General features: G+C 36.2%; 1 protein-coding gene across 1 annotated transcript in view; it reads right to left on the minus strand.

Moving 5' to 3' along the window:
* The window catches only part of RYR2 (ryanodine receptor 2), a 582,989-nt gene that overhangs the window by 116,614 nt on the left and 452,134 nt on the right, over positions 1 to 14,241 (minus strand). The window contains exons 72-78 of the mRNA XM_052640524.1: positions 13,255 to 13,425; positions 12,108 to 12,167; positions 9,285 to 9,419; positions 5,524 to 5,554; positions 4,664 to 4,781; positions 2,313 to 2,409; positions 418 to 521 (exon numbers count right to left, since the gene is read on the minus strand). Coding sequence (XP_052496484.1) covers positions 418 to 521; positions 2,313 to 2,409; positions 4,664 to 4,781; positions 5,524 to 5,554; positions 9,285 to 9,419; positions 12,108 to 12,167; positions 13,255 to 13,425 — 716 coding nt within the window. The remainder of the gene's footprint in view (positions 1 to 417; positions 522 to 2,312; positions 2,410 to 4,663; positions 4,782 to 5,523; positions 5,555 to 9,284; positions 9,420 to 12,107; positions 12,168 to 13,254; positions 13,426 to 14,241) is intronic.

The following is a 14,241-nucleotide window of genomic DNA, read 5'->3' on the forward strand; positions in this document are numbered from 1 at the left end:
GAAGATTATAAGAAGATTCAGAATCAACGCAGCCAGCTAATTACAATATTGTTAAAAGAATTAGAGCTAGGTAAATATTAATATTTGATAGGTAAATATTAAAGTCTGAAGTTGAACGAGTGTTGGTTCATACATGTATACCAGACTGGTCCTGTGAAGTGAAGTGAAATGAAACTCGTTCAGTCATGTCCAACTCTTTGCAACCCCATGGACTGTAGTCCATGGAATTCTGCAGGCCAGAATACTGGAGTAGGTAGCCGTTTCCTTCTCCAGGGGATCTTCCCAACCAACTTTGAACAATTTTCTCTCCTCTCAAGAAGAAGATGAAATTGAAACATGAACATGTGACGAACAGAACACTCAGACATGGGTTTCTGTTTGTTCCTCCTAGGTCTCCTGTGAACTCCCCAACCATACCATTTCTCCGTTAAAGCTGTTCGACTAAACAGAAGGATCAGCTGATGAAGAGGATCAACCCTCTTAGTTCCTTCATCTTCTTCTGGAGGTTCTGCTCCAGGTTTCTACAAAAAAGTCAAATTCATAAAATTTCACATTAAGGTGAAATGTTCACTCAAACCCAAGAGCTCTACGAAGGCTTGGAATAGCAAATAGAAAGAAAGCCTTTTTCTTCCCATTGTGGTGCATGTCTGTGTCTATGTTATATGCATTGTACCTGGACATGTGTATTATATTATCAGTGCAAAAGTATACAGTTTTAAAGAAGAAAGTTGGGACTTCTATGGTAGTCCAGTGGTTAAGGCTCTGCACTCCCAATACAGGGGATATGAGTTTGATCCCCGGTTAGGGAACTAAGATCTCACACGCCACACAGCAGAGCCAAATAAAACAAAAACATAAAATAAAATTTTAATTTAAAAAGTTGTTGAATAATGGGACAAAAAACACTATGGGCAAGGATGATTTATACCATTTAAAAATTCTGAATACTATTCTCATAAGCAGCATCATAACTAACTGAAAAGTGAACTGCTACATGGATTTCAGCAGCTCTAGGGAAATCTCAAATACAAAAAAATTGCAATAAAATGCTGTCACTCCATGTATAAAAATTTAGTGCACCTAGCAAGGCAAACTGTTTTGTCAAATGAAATATTTCTGTTGCCTACGTAGAGAGAGATAGGTAAAGAACGCTGAATGAGGTAATATTTGAACCACTTACATGTTATTCTCATTTTCACTTTTAAAACTTAAAAAAAGTAATTTCATTTATTGAACATTTACCATAAAGAAAATTATTAAGCATTTTTTACTGACTCGAGAATGAATTAATCCTGTTTGTTGAATGACTAATGAATTTTGTATCTCTATTAGACTTACACATTCAAACTGATATTCTTTCTATGTAAGTGATGTTCTTTCTTGGATTTAAGGCTTAATGTTGCAGCTAGTATGGTAAATCTACAAGGTTAAAATATTCTAATATTCTAATGGTTTGATTCCAAAGAAAAATGAAACTCACTTAAAATATATAGGATCATTGTACAGCAAAAACTAACACAACAGTGTAAATCAACTATACTCCAATAAAAATAACTAAATAAAATATATGGGAATAATCAGGGTTAAGGTTTTATGAATTAGATTAGTTTGTCCATTACATTCCCTGATTATTTGTGTGTTTTTTCAAAAAAAACTTTAGACCAAAGTTTTAACTTTGGAATTATGGAGCCTCTCAGTCTACAAAATGCAGTGGAACTACATGCTTGTAAATTTTCCTGAGAAGGTGGTTCTTGATCAAATTTTTAAATAGATCCACAGCTTATAAAAAAAATTGAGACAATGGCTCCCTTGAGTGAAGCTTTCTCAGTAGCACAAGCCTCCTTATCAGCATGGTTGGATGAAAAATTCTACTTCTGCATTTATTCTATATCTGCTGTGACTTTCTGCTCTTCCTGCATCCAATCCCTGCATATGTTTAACAACCAGCCACTTTTCATTGGCTTTTGTTAAGCCTCAACTTATTTTTGGTGAATCATTCTTTATGGTTCAGCTTTGATAGTTCTCTCCTGGTTCTGTGGTGTTTGAAGTTCCTTTGACGAATAATTTAAAAGAACAATAGAGTCAAATTTTACTTAAATTCTGAAGTACTAGCTGTTGATGAGATCTCTTTGAAATAAGAAGAGTGAATTTTCCCTAAACATTGCAGGCAGTAACAATTCAGAATAAAGTTTCCTAAGCCCCATAGGCTGCAATAATGTTTCCTCTTTAATGTTATAAGATAAATGGCTCACACCAATGTTATTCCACCAAGCCCAGACCTTCTTTCATCTTTTAACCCAGTAAAAACATACCGCTAAGTCTTCTATCAATTTATCTTCAAAGTAATGTTCTTCTGTTTCAATCCAAGACTTTTCATATCCCTGAAGAAAGAGATTGACAGCCCGATGCCTAAAAGGTAAGCATAATTTCAAGAGCTTTATAAAAAATAAATTGAAAAGGCACTCAGTAGCACTTAATCACTGGATTATCTGTGCACTAAAAGAATAAATAGAAATAAACTTTCCAATCTCGACTGGAGAGGCAAGACATTGCAGTAGATAGAGAAAGCTTTCTCAGATCACACACTGACCTGGATTCAGTTATTTCTAAGTTTTGTAACATTGGTCAAGATATCCAACTTTGTCAACTTCTCTCATTTATAAAACTAGGATAACCCCATCTATGCTTCAGTTTTGTGAGACTCAAACTGAGATAAAGAAGATAAAACATGTTGGATAGATGCTCATTACATGGTAGCTCTTATGACATAAAATGGCTCTGGATAAACAGTTGTGAGCATTAAGAGAGGAATTATTCAGTCTCCCTGTTAACATCAGATACAGCCTCTGAGGATTACAAAACTAAGCGTATTAAGGGAACTTTATGGGCGTATATATCCAAAGATTAAATCCTAGAATACTGATGAAAATAGTTGCCTATGAAATAAAGAAGACCAGTAAAGACTAAAAGAATAAGTAAACTCATCTTGAAATTGATGCGATACACAGCTAAGGTTCCACTCTAAGAAAGTCACATCAATAAGGGAACATAAGAGCATACCAGACGTGTTAAAATGAGATGGTGCCACTGTAGAGTGGAATGCTACAACATTAACAGTATCAAAGGTAGACTAAGGAATCATGAGACATAAACTTCCGTTTATGAAGGGCCTTGAAATCCAGGGAGAAGAACTGACCAGGCACCTGGAATGGCCAGAACTCACCATCAATTCTTGTACAAGAGAGAAGCTCAACTCTACTGGTATATCAGAATCCCCTGGGAAGCTTTTACACAGCACATATGCTAAGCCCTCAGATATTCTGATTCAACAGGTTGAGGCTTGGATATTCCTCAAATGAATCTGAGTGTATTTCCTTAAAGTACCAGGTCTGAGAACCACTGGAATAAGGAATACAATTTTGAATAGGGTTATATCAGAGAAAGTGGAATAGCAGACTCTGTTGTATTGTAGAAACTAACTTGTAATTTGCTAGTTGATGGAACTGGATGTTGAGTCAATAAAGTGAGTTGAAGAGGTACCATGAAGGGTAATGCATCTGCATTATTCCTGTAAGTTAGTTCCCTATCAATTCTTCTCCCCAAAGATGAAATAATCACAAAAGTAACAAACAATGATTAACATTATGTTATGTTCAGTTCTAAGCATTCTGTCTACCTTGACCCATTAAATAATCTAAACAACTCTGTGAGCCAAACCTTATGGTACAGTTGAGAAAACTACAACAAAGTCAGGAAAGAACCTTGACCAAAATCATGCACTCAGAAGCTGTGAGGTCAGGATTCAAATCAAGGCAGTCTGACCCCAAAGACTGGTTCCTGATTACTCTGAAAGTGAAAGTTGCTTAGTTGTGTCCAATTCTTTGCAACCGCATGGACTAGACAGTCCATGGAATTCTCCAGGCCAGAATACTGGAGTGGGTAACCTTTCTCTTCTTCAGGGGATCTTCTCAACCCCGGGATGGAACCTAGGTATCCTGCATTGCAGGTGGATTCTTTACCAGCTGAGCCACAAGGGAAGCCCAAGAATACTGGAGTGGATAGCCTATCCCTTCTCCAGAGGAACTTCCCAACCCAGGAATCGAACCAGGGTCTCCTGCATTGCAGGCAGCTTCTTTCCCAGCTGCGCTATTAGGGAAGCTGATTTCTCTGTCCTGCCTCAAATATGTGAGCAGATCCTCCTAATTATGTAAAAGTAACAGATAACAAACTTATAGTTACCAAAGCGGAAAGGCTGGGGCGGGATAAGTTAGGAGTCTGAAATCAACATATATATGCTATTATATAGAAAACAGATAACCAGCAAGGACCTACTGTATAGCACGGCATCTATCTACTCAATGCTTTCATAACCTATATAGGAAAAAAATCTGAAAAAGAAAAGATAAACGTATAAATCATTTTACTGTACATCTAAAGCACAACTATACTTCAAGAAGAGTAAACGCTATTCAATAATGACATTACAGGCCAATGAGAATAACCAACAAGGAAAAATGAAGTTAAGCATTACACAGAAGAGGCAATGAATCTCCTTCATCCTTCCTTGGACTACTATAACCATGTCAAGGTATATGTTAGCCTCCTATCACATCTTAGAGGAAGAGTAATTTTAATCTATTACCAACATTAAAGAAATTCTGACCTCGGCAGATTATATAAAGGAGCCATCCGGAAGCAGGCAACCACGGCACGTTTCCTCTGCTTGGAGAGCAGTTTGTGCCACACGGCCTTTTTCGATCTCTGAGGATGCTCAACCTGAGGTAGAAAGACAGAGACATACGTATTTAACCCCCCAAACATCTTCAGGAACATAGTACTAAACAGCTGTACCTTTTAGCTAAAAACTTTTAGATTTTCAATTTTCCAAAAGTATCTTACAATTATTATGAAAATATCTTCAAGTTACCCAATGCTACATTTGAAATAGTTTCAGATGTTATGTATTTTCCTTAGAAAAAACATCATATTTTCCCAACAATGTGTACTTTCGAAGCTATATCATTTTTAAAAACCAAAGAAATATGAAGCAATCCTATATGAAATAATTTTGCATCCTTTTTAAAATTCAGTTTTGGTGCCAAAACATAAGTAAAGAAAAATTAACCTATCCTGGCTTATGCATTTTCACTAATTTTATCCTAAGAGCTACAATACTAAATATAAATAGATGCAGTTAAAGAAAATTCTAACGAAGTCTACTGTTTCTTAATATATTTAATAAGATGGAGAGAAGATGACAAGTCTTCGTGAACACATTAGTAGAAGTGAGTAAAAGAATTTAATTTTACAAAAATGTTAAACTATATAATTATTTTGTTAGATAGGGACAAATAAGAATTTATAAGTTGCAGTAAATGATGCAAGCAAGCTGTGTGTTTAGCTAATGGCATTTGGAATTTCAAGGAAGAGATTAATCATAAGTATTAGAGAGAAAAAAATCCCAACATGGAATTCTACATTCATTAGTAATTTCTAGGCAATTGAACACTGTACTTCCCGGATTGTAATATCTCCGGCGCATACATGTAGATTTCTGGAAGAAATAAAAATGTTATGTTAGCTAAAAAAAAAGCAAAACTAAAGGCATTATCCTTTGCAGTAAAGAGTCAAAATATGAATGTAATACTAATGCCTGAAGAAAACATTTAGAATGTTTGGATAACAGTGGTTTGGAAATTTTAACAAAGCAATTTGTGTAATTTAAAGCACTTATTTCTGTGATCCTCTTTCCTCTATAAGATCAAGAAACACTTTCTGATAACTATCTAGTTAGTTCAGTTTTCTTCTTGGTTATGTTAAGCAAAACAAAACATTGTTAAGACAGTGTAGGTGAAAACAGAATCAAGGATAATGCTATTCACCGAGAATAAGGCATAGTGATCAACATGGGAAACACTCAACAAACATAATTAAGTACCTAAGCACTGATGAACGTGCTAGAAAAGGTCTCCACTGTCATGAAGGCTGCCATTTGGCAGAGCATTTTAATACCCGAAGGAAAGATCTTAAATAGTGAATTTTCCTATAAATGAAGCAAATAGATGTTGGTAAGATCTGTGATCCAAAAGTGAACATCAAGTTGTGTCTTGCAACTGTTTGAATGTCTGGCTGTGCTGATGCGTTAGCTTGTCTCGTGTTTGAGTATTAGAAAATCCCAAAGAGACAGCTCACTCTTCTGAGAAAGATGACCAGACGTACAGCACAAAAAGTCACTTGCATAGGTCACTGGCATTTGAGATAAATTAAGTCTTTCCTGTGCACCCACTGCTTTTGCAAGTGAAAATATTGTTTAGCAAGTGAAAATATTCTTAGCAAACTATTCTATGATTCACAAATTAACATAATAGAGAGATGAAAGGAATGGATTCTGCACACAGATATTTCCCACTCTGTTCTGTTTTTTGATAATTCATGAGTTCTTTTATTCATATTCCTAACACTTTGAAGAATACTTGGCCATTAAAATCTGACCTGCTTACTTTTTCCTAGATATTCATACATCTTAAAGATTTATACAGGGATCACCCTCATCACAATTCGAGAAAGTCAGGGTTCCTTTTAGTCTCTCTTCAGTAATTCTGTATCCTAGCACATCTAAACCATTACTTAGTTATCTATGAGTCTGTATCCGCTCCTAGAGCACCAGCCACTTGAGTTGAGCGACAGAAGTCAAGCCCCAGGACCTGCAGAGTACAATGCTCTCACACTGTAGTGCACACAATATTCATGGGGTCGATAGTTGGTCAGTAAAGTGAATCTCATTACTGTGCAAATGATATCATTCATTATTTCACATGTGTTTATGAATATATAACAGAAGACTATAATAAAACATAGTTAGAGTTCAATAAATTTCATTTAATGTATCTAAAAGTCATTCAAGCAAACTTAGATATGTGCAGGAAAACCAGGAAGAATTAAAAACTCATGAGAGAGTAATGCCATTTAATTGGTGATGCTAGTGGTAAAGAACCTGCCTGCCAATGCAGGAGAGACAAGAGATGCAGGTTCGATCCCTGGGTCAGGAAGATCCCCTGGAGAAGGGAATGGCTACCCACTCCAGTATTCTTGCCTGGAGAATCCCAAGGACAGAGAAGCCTGGCTGGCTCCAGTCCAAAGGGTCACAAAGAGTCAGACACAACTGAAGCGACTTAGCATGCACAGGCATATGTAGCACAATCTTCTTTAATACGCATATCATTTCAGATATACAATTCTATGACTTTCTTTTAGCTTTTCGATTATCATGTAAGAATTGAATCGCTAGTCTATGTCTGATGCAGGATACAGCATGCTTGGGGCTGGTGCATGGGGATGACCCACAGAGATGTTATGGGGAGGGAGGGGGGAGGGGGGATCATGTTTGGGAACACATGTAAGAATTAAAGATTTTAAAATAAAAAAAAATATAAATAAATTAAAAAAAAAAAAAGAAAAAAGAAAAAAAAAAAAAAATTTTTGGTCAAGCTGCGTGGCATGTGGGATCCTGGTTCCCCAACCAGGAACAGAACCTGTGCCCCTTCAAATGAAGTACAGTGTCTCAACCACTGGACCACCAGGGAATCCTCTATGACCCTATATATCACTTAACATTTTATTACTTCAGATCTTGTCATCTGCTGATATATGATTATTTATATTTAATATTTCATGACAATATTTAGGGAAACATTGTCTAAATAATATTAAATAAGTCTTGAACTGAACTGAATATTTAATATTAATAAAGAAATAAAGTTGCCTAAATAATATTCTATTATCATATTATGTTATTAATATTACAGTGTTACACAGTGTGAATACATATTAACAGTCATATGGCATAAGAGTATCCTAGCTTAATTTCATAGGTATAGTGATAAATTGCATGGCTTTTGAGAAGTTATTTGATTTCAGTAAACAAGAAGGAAACTAACAGATACTGCATTAGATGATATCTTTAGTTATTTAACTGGCTAGGGCAGAGATAGGAGATCATGAGATAAAATAGGAACCAAAGAAATATATTTATTATTGCAGGAACTGGGGGAGCCTGGTGGGCTGCCGTCTATGGGGTCACACAGAGTCGGACACGACTGAAGCAACTTAGCAGCAGCAGCAGCCGTGTGTTCTACAAAACATTCAGATAACAATATCCTGAGATGATACAGGGCATTTTATTAATCTATGTTTAATGTAAAATAACTGCCCCTCCATGTCAGGCAGGTACTGTCATGGAGACCCAGTGACAGTACACTTTTGAGTTTGCACTAAACACCTTCAGTCTGGTGTTGGTTGGTTGAATGGGTCTCATGAGAAACAGAGAAAGTCTCTGTGTTACAGATATTGTACGTAAGCTAGAAGATTCCTTATACAAAAACACAATCCACCAACTGATAACATTTCAGATATTATTGGTTTGGGAATTCTTGAGCAAAGGTAATAAGAAAATAAGACACACAGTAAGCTTTGTAGTTTAAAATAGAAAACAACTGAAAAATGACATAAAACATTATTCTCACATGGTTTTAATATCAATGCATTGCTGCTGCTGCTGCTGCTGCTGCTGCATCGCTTCAGTCGTGTCCAACTCTGTGTGACCCCAGATTCGGCAGCTCACCAGGCTCCCCCGTCCCTGGGATTCTCCAGGCAAGAACACTGGAGTGGGTTGCCATTTCCTTCTCCAGTGTATGAAAGTGAAAAGTGAAAGTGAAGTCGCTCAGTCGTGTCCGACTCTTAGCAACCCCATGGTCTGCAGCCTACCAGGCTCCTCCGTCCATGGGATTTCCCTTTTTGCTCTTCTCTAAATGTAATGTATTGCTGATCCTGAGAAAAATCAGCTCAAAAATATTAAAATGAAGGGTTAAACAAGTGACCTTAAATTCAAATATGAGACCAGGGAAAGACAGTATCTCAAATATGTTGCTTTGAGCAGTAATACAGGTAAAAAACATTTGAAGTCAGGAGTAACTCCTCAAATTTTTGTTAGAATGGTTTAAAATTAAGTATATAATTCTAATTATCTGTTTAATTTTAGAAATATTTTGGAAAAGACAATAAAACAGAGGCCTTGATCTCCCTCAATACATTATCTATCGATGGTTACAAAAATTATAAGCTTGCAAATAGTGTTGATTATATACTAAGCACTCCCGAGTCACAGATTATTTTTAACGAACATGCTGAACACGTATGCTTTTTGGCTCACAAGTTAGCACACGTCCTTTAAAAAAACATTCTTACAAGGTTAATGCAACTGTGACTGAATCAACACAAAAGCTAACCTGTTCAAGATGAAAAAGTACATTTGCTATATCCAAGACCCTTTCCACTGTCTTCTCAGGATCTGAAGTGTCTTCTGTCCTATTGGGTAAGTCTTTGTAAAGAGCCATTTGCCATCTAATAGCAGGATCCTCCAACTGTAGAAAAAAGAAAACCGTTCAAAAAATCCAGAGCAAAGAGAGGAACACCTACTTCTGAAGAGTCAATCTATAGCTACGTATAAAGCACAGGCACGGGGTGAAAACATGATGCAGAGATCAAGACAGATGTACCTTGTACTCATGAAACCTGTCATCTGGTGAGACAGACAGACATCAAATAAATGTTTACAATGGTACAGGGCTGCTAGGAAGAAATATAAGGTACCCGGGGGACTTAACCTAATCTGTTGTGGTTGGGAAGATCTCTCTAAACAAGTGAAGTTTCAGCTAGGATTTAAGGATGAACTGAAGATCATCAGGGAAAGAAAACAGGCAAAAGCTATTTTTTTCTTTTCCTTTCACTCAAATCAGTGAAAGAGCTACTTTAGAGGCAATGATATAGGATCACATTCAATGTGATCCTATAAATATGTGTCCTATAAATAAAAGGACTCAACAACAGAGCCTAGACTCACTGAAATTAAGATACCAATGAATATAAATCAAATCTATGGACTCTACTTTTTAATACTGTCAAATTTCTTGAGTTAAAGATATAACCAAATTCTGAAGGCTTTTTAAGAAAGATTATTTTAAACCATAGAAATGGACAAATACAAGCATCTTTCCAGGGATAGATCACTTCAAAGAAATAATTTAGAATAACTATGTCATTAAAAACAGGCAAAGCAATACTTTTATGTTTCTCCTCCCATCAAATATTTCCTTTCAACATGGGAGATGGAGAATAATGAAGCAGAATTAGATCAACAACATCCAAAGCTTTACAACTCCTAGCCAGAGAAAGCAGAGCCTGAATGTTTCAAAAAAATAAACTTTTATCTAGTTGGAGACAGAATTTCGTACACTGAATGACTTGTCAACACCTACTTGTCCTTTGATAAAACAATATGCTTTTTCTTCATATACTCCTTTCATTTGCTGACTATTGGACTTACAGATTTTATTCTTTTAATATAAAATTACCCCCTGTTGTCCCAGGATTACCGGTCCTACAATTTTAAGACAATGTGTTCAAGAAGGAGCTGAGAACAAAAGAACTCATTGCTTGTAAGTCCATATATATGCGGGCCCAACCGTTAGTATAAAAAGTATATAATGAAATGTCACAACGAATAAGTATTCATTATGTCTTTACTTTCAGGCTTCATTCATTGCAAGATGAAATGCTGATTATACATGTTCATCCTTCTCAGCTCTTCTCTTTCTTCCTGATACCACAATATACAGCATACATTGTCCAAAGTATTCCTATAAGTAACCGCTAGAATATAATGGAAGGATTTCCTCCTGCTTATTCAAGACATAACTTTTTATTTGCTGTTTCCTGAGAGTGGTATAAATACCTATATAACAGGCACTGAATATTTCCTGTCTCTATTTGGGACCATGGTTCTCAAAGCATGGGCCCAAATTTCCTAGAAATCTTGAGATCCTTGCAGAGACATATGATCTCCTCAAACACCCATGTATAAACTTGAGGTTAAGCTGGAGGCTTTATGAATATTTTGAATAATGTTCAAAATCTTTTTTATTTTGTCTGCAAAGACATCATGCTTGTATGGGAATTAACCTCCTGCTCTGTTAAAGTTAAAATTAAATGAAGATGGACTTCATAAACATGTGCACATGAAATCTGTCCTAAATAATTTCTGTGCATTGCAAATATGGTAAAAGCGTGTCACACCTTTATCACATTATATTCTGAAGTGTTAAAAAAATGAATATGGTTTGGATCTTTGGAAATAAACATTTTAATACCCAGAAAGGGACACACTATACTATAATCAATCCTTTTTGACATCTGGACATTTTCATAATTTAAAAAATCCTCAGGAAGGACATCTGAATAGAAGCAAATAGTTGAATCAAAATAATTAACTGCAAGACTTTTCATATTAAATAACTGGTCCAGTAAACAATGAGCGACTTCACTTTGACTTTTCACTTTCATGCATTGGAGAAGGAAATGGCAACCCACTCCAGTATTCTTGCCTAGAGAATCCCAGGGATCGGGGAGCCTGGTGGGCTGCCATCTATGGGGTCACACAGAGTTGGACACGACTGAAGCAACTTAGCAGCAGCAGCAGCAAACAAATGAATAGTTTATCCACTACTATGAAAGCACTTCCAAATAATGGAAAATACTTTGACTACAAAAACTACTTACAGCAAACATTTAACCCACAGTTAAAAAATAGATGTTATAATGGTTTTCATTCATGTTTCTCTTCTAAATGTACACTGGCTTTCCTACTACAGTAATTCTTACTATCTCCTATGTGCTAATGACCCTTAAACTTATTTCATTTCTGAGAACTAGGTGTAAAATATCAAATTTTCATAGACAACTGTCTCCATGTCACAAAAGTCCTCAAATTCAGCTGTATGAAGGAAATTCCCAACCTTTATTTCAACTGGTGCCACCTTTTTTTTTTTTTTTTTTACAAAGTTTGACAGTCTTTGGTGATCTACTTTAAAAATACATCATTTGTTATCTTGAGAGTCATTAATTCATAAGGATTTGCAAGCAGAATAATGAATTTTTAAAATGATATATTTTCACTACCTTGTTAAAGTAACATTATTTGTAATATTTCTTCTAAAGAGAGATTAACTATATAGTTTATAGGTGCTAAGTATCCTTTTGAATATTGGGCTTACCTTGCCTTGTAAGTGAACATTACTGCGGATTATATCTCGAACTTCATCCTCAGTGTCTTTCTGTCAAGAAATAAATGTTAGCTAAAAGAAGTCTTACAGTGCATCCACGGTCACAAGTGAATAGAAATAATTCCAACTTCTTTTGAAATTGTCTGAACAAACATCTTTATAGGATTCAATACATGCCATAAATCTGGGGGATTATAGCTCAGGTAGTGCTTTGATATTGCTGGGACCTGAAACAAGTCCATCACCTAACTGGACTTCACTGAAAGTTCACTAGATTTAATGCAACTGAATTTCCAGGTCACTAGAAGCAGAACAGAGGCAAAGTCCTTTAGGTTCAAACAGAAGGAGGTCTCCAGCATTCTCTAAAATCTCCATGAAGTCATTTTAGCCAATAACATCTACAAATGTCCAGTAATCATGAGGAGCATACCCTGAGAAGCAAATATTAAACAACACCCAGTGGGCCTGCATCCCTGTAGCCCCCTTGGCCCCAACCTCCCCTCAACTTGCTCACAGTAGGGCCTCAAACTGTGGATATACAGAGAGGTTTCCTTAGTGTGGGAGGGAGAATATACCTTTTATTTTACATGTATATAACATAGCATGCCTATTTTCAAAAAACTGCATTCTCTCTGTATAGCCACAGAGGAAAGTTGAAGGCCATCAAGAAATCTTGAGAACTTCAATATTGATACTTACAAAGGAGAAAAACTGATTTAAAAGTCAACATCTTATCCACCCACAATCAGCATAACACATTATGCAGCTAACCTAACACATTATGCATTTATGAAAAAATACCCATCATAAATCTGCAGATACCTCTCATCACAAATTTGATATAGGAGTTCATATGAAATCCATTTTTTCCCCCACTACTAGTGACTTGTTGCCATCTTTCCATTTGGTGTGTGAATATACCCTTGAGGTGATTAACATAATTTAGAAATAAAAACAGCCTCCAAAAAAATATTAGGCCATCTCTGTGTCTAAGTCTTAGGGCCTGTATACAAAAACTGGTTAATAAAGCCTTCAATGAAAAGAAACACGGACACAGAAAAGTGAGACAAAGGATTCCAAACGCCTGAGGAGCTGGAGGTCAAATGATCTTTCCCAATGGGAGGAACAGGAGCCTTACCAGACTAAAGCGATTTTTGGCCAGAGCAATGAGCTCCTGGTCCCCAGGGGCACAGATGTTCAACCCAATGGGCAGTAACCGCTTCAGAGCAGCCACAATAAGAGATGTCTGCATGGAATATCGGTCCCCTTTGCGCTTCATTTTCTTCCTTTCCTGATCAGAAACAGCTGCCTATGGAACAAAGATAAACATTGGAATCTGCAACAATTTCTTGTCTCAGGATTCATGAGCCTTTTCTAACTGACTGTTTCATCTAACAGATGAACTGACTGTTCATCTTCCTCATTTTCTGCTGGTCCCTGTTTTTGAAAATCCTACTAAGAATACCTCTTCTCTTTCTTTTCAGCATCTCTTGCTGATTTTAAGTCCTACTTCTCAGATTCCCAAGTCACTATAATTCCCTCGTAGGCATTTCTATATTTTTTAAGAAAAAAAAAGGGGGTTATTATTTTGTTGGTTTGTTTTTGTTTTTAGTCTGGCCACACCATATGGCTTGAAGAATATTAGTTCCCTGGCCAGAGACTGAACCTAAGCCCCTGCCAGTGGAAGTGTGGAGTCCTAACCACTGGACCAACAGGGAATTCGTCTATATAATTTCAGAAGGAAATTGCACATTGTGATTTTAGAGAGGCATATGGATGTATGAAAACTTCATGGTAATTTCAGATACTGTGTGTTACACAATTATCAATGCTTAAGAGGAAAAAAATGTAAGAATAAATGGTTTTTGCTTTGACAAATGCTTGCTTTGTCTCTCTCTCTCACACACACACAGCATATATACAACTCTCAAACATTTATTTGCCTTTTACATAGGCTGAACACTTGTCTCCCCAAGGCCTTAATCCCCATCTAACAGAAAGAGATATATTAATAATATACTAATCAGTGTTACTTAAATATTTAGGATTATCTCTGGATGACTTGCTTACAACTGAGCCCAGCCATGATACTTAAGGTCCCTTGTAATTCTGTTGAAAACCATGT

The sequence above is a fragment of the Budorcas taxicolor genome, chromosome 5 (genome assembly GCF_023091745.1).
Source record: "Budorcas taxicolor isolate Tak-1 chromosome 5, Takin1.1, whole genome shotgun sequence".
Taxonomy (NCBI): domain Eukaryota; kingdom Metazoa; phylum Chordata; class Mammalia; order Artiodactyla; family Bovidae; genus Budorcas; species Budorcas taxicolor.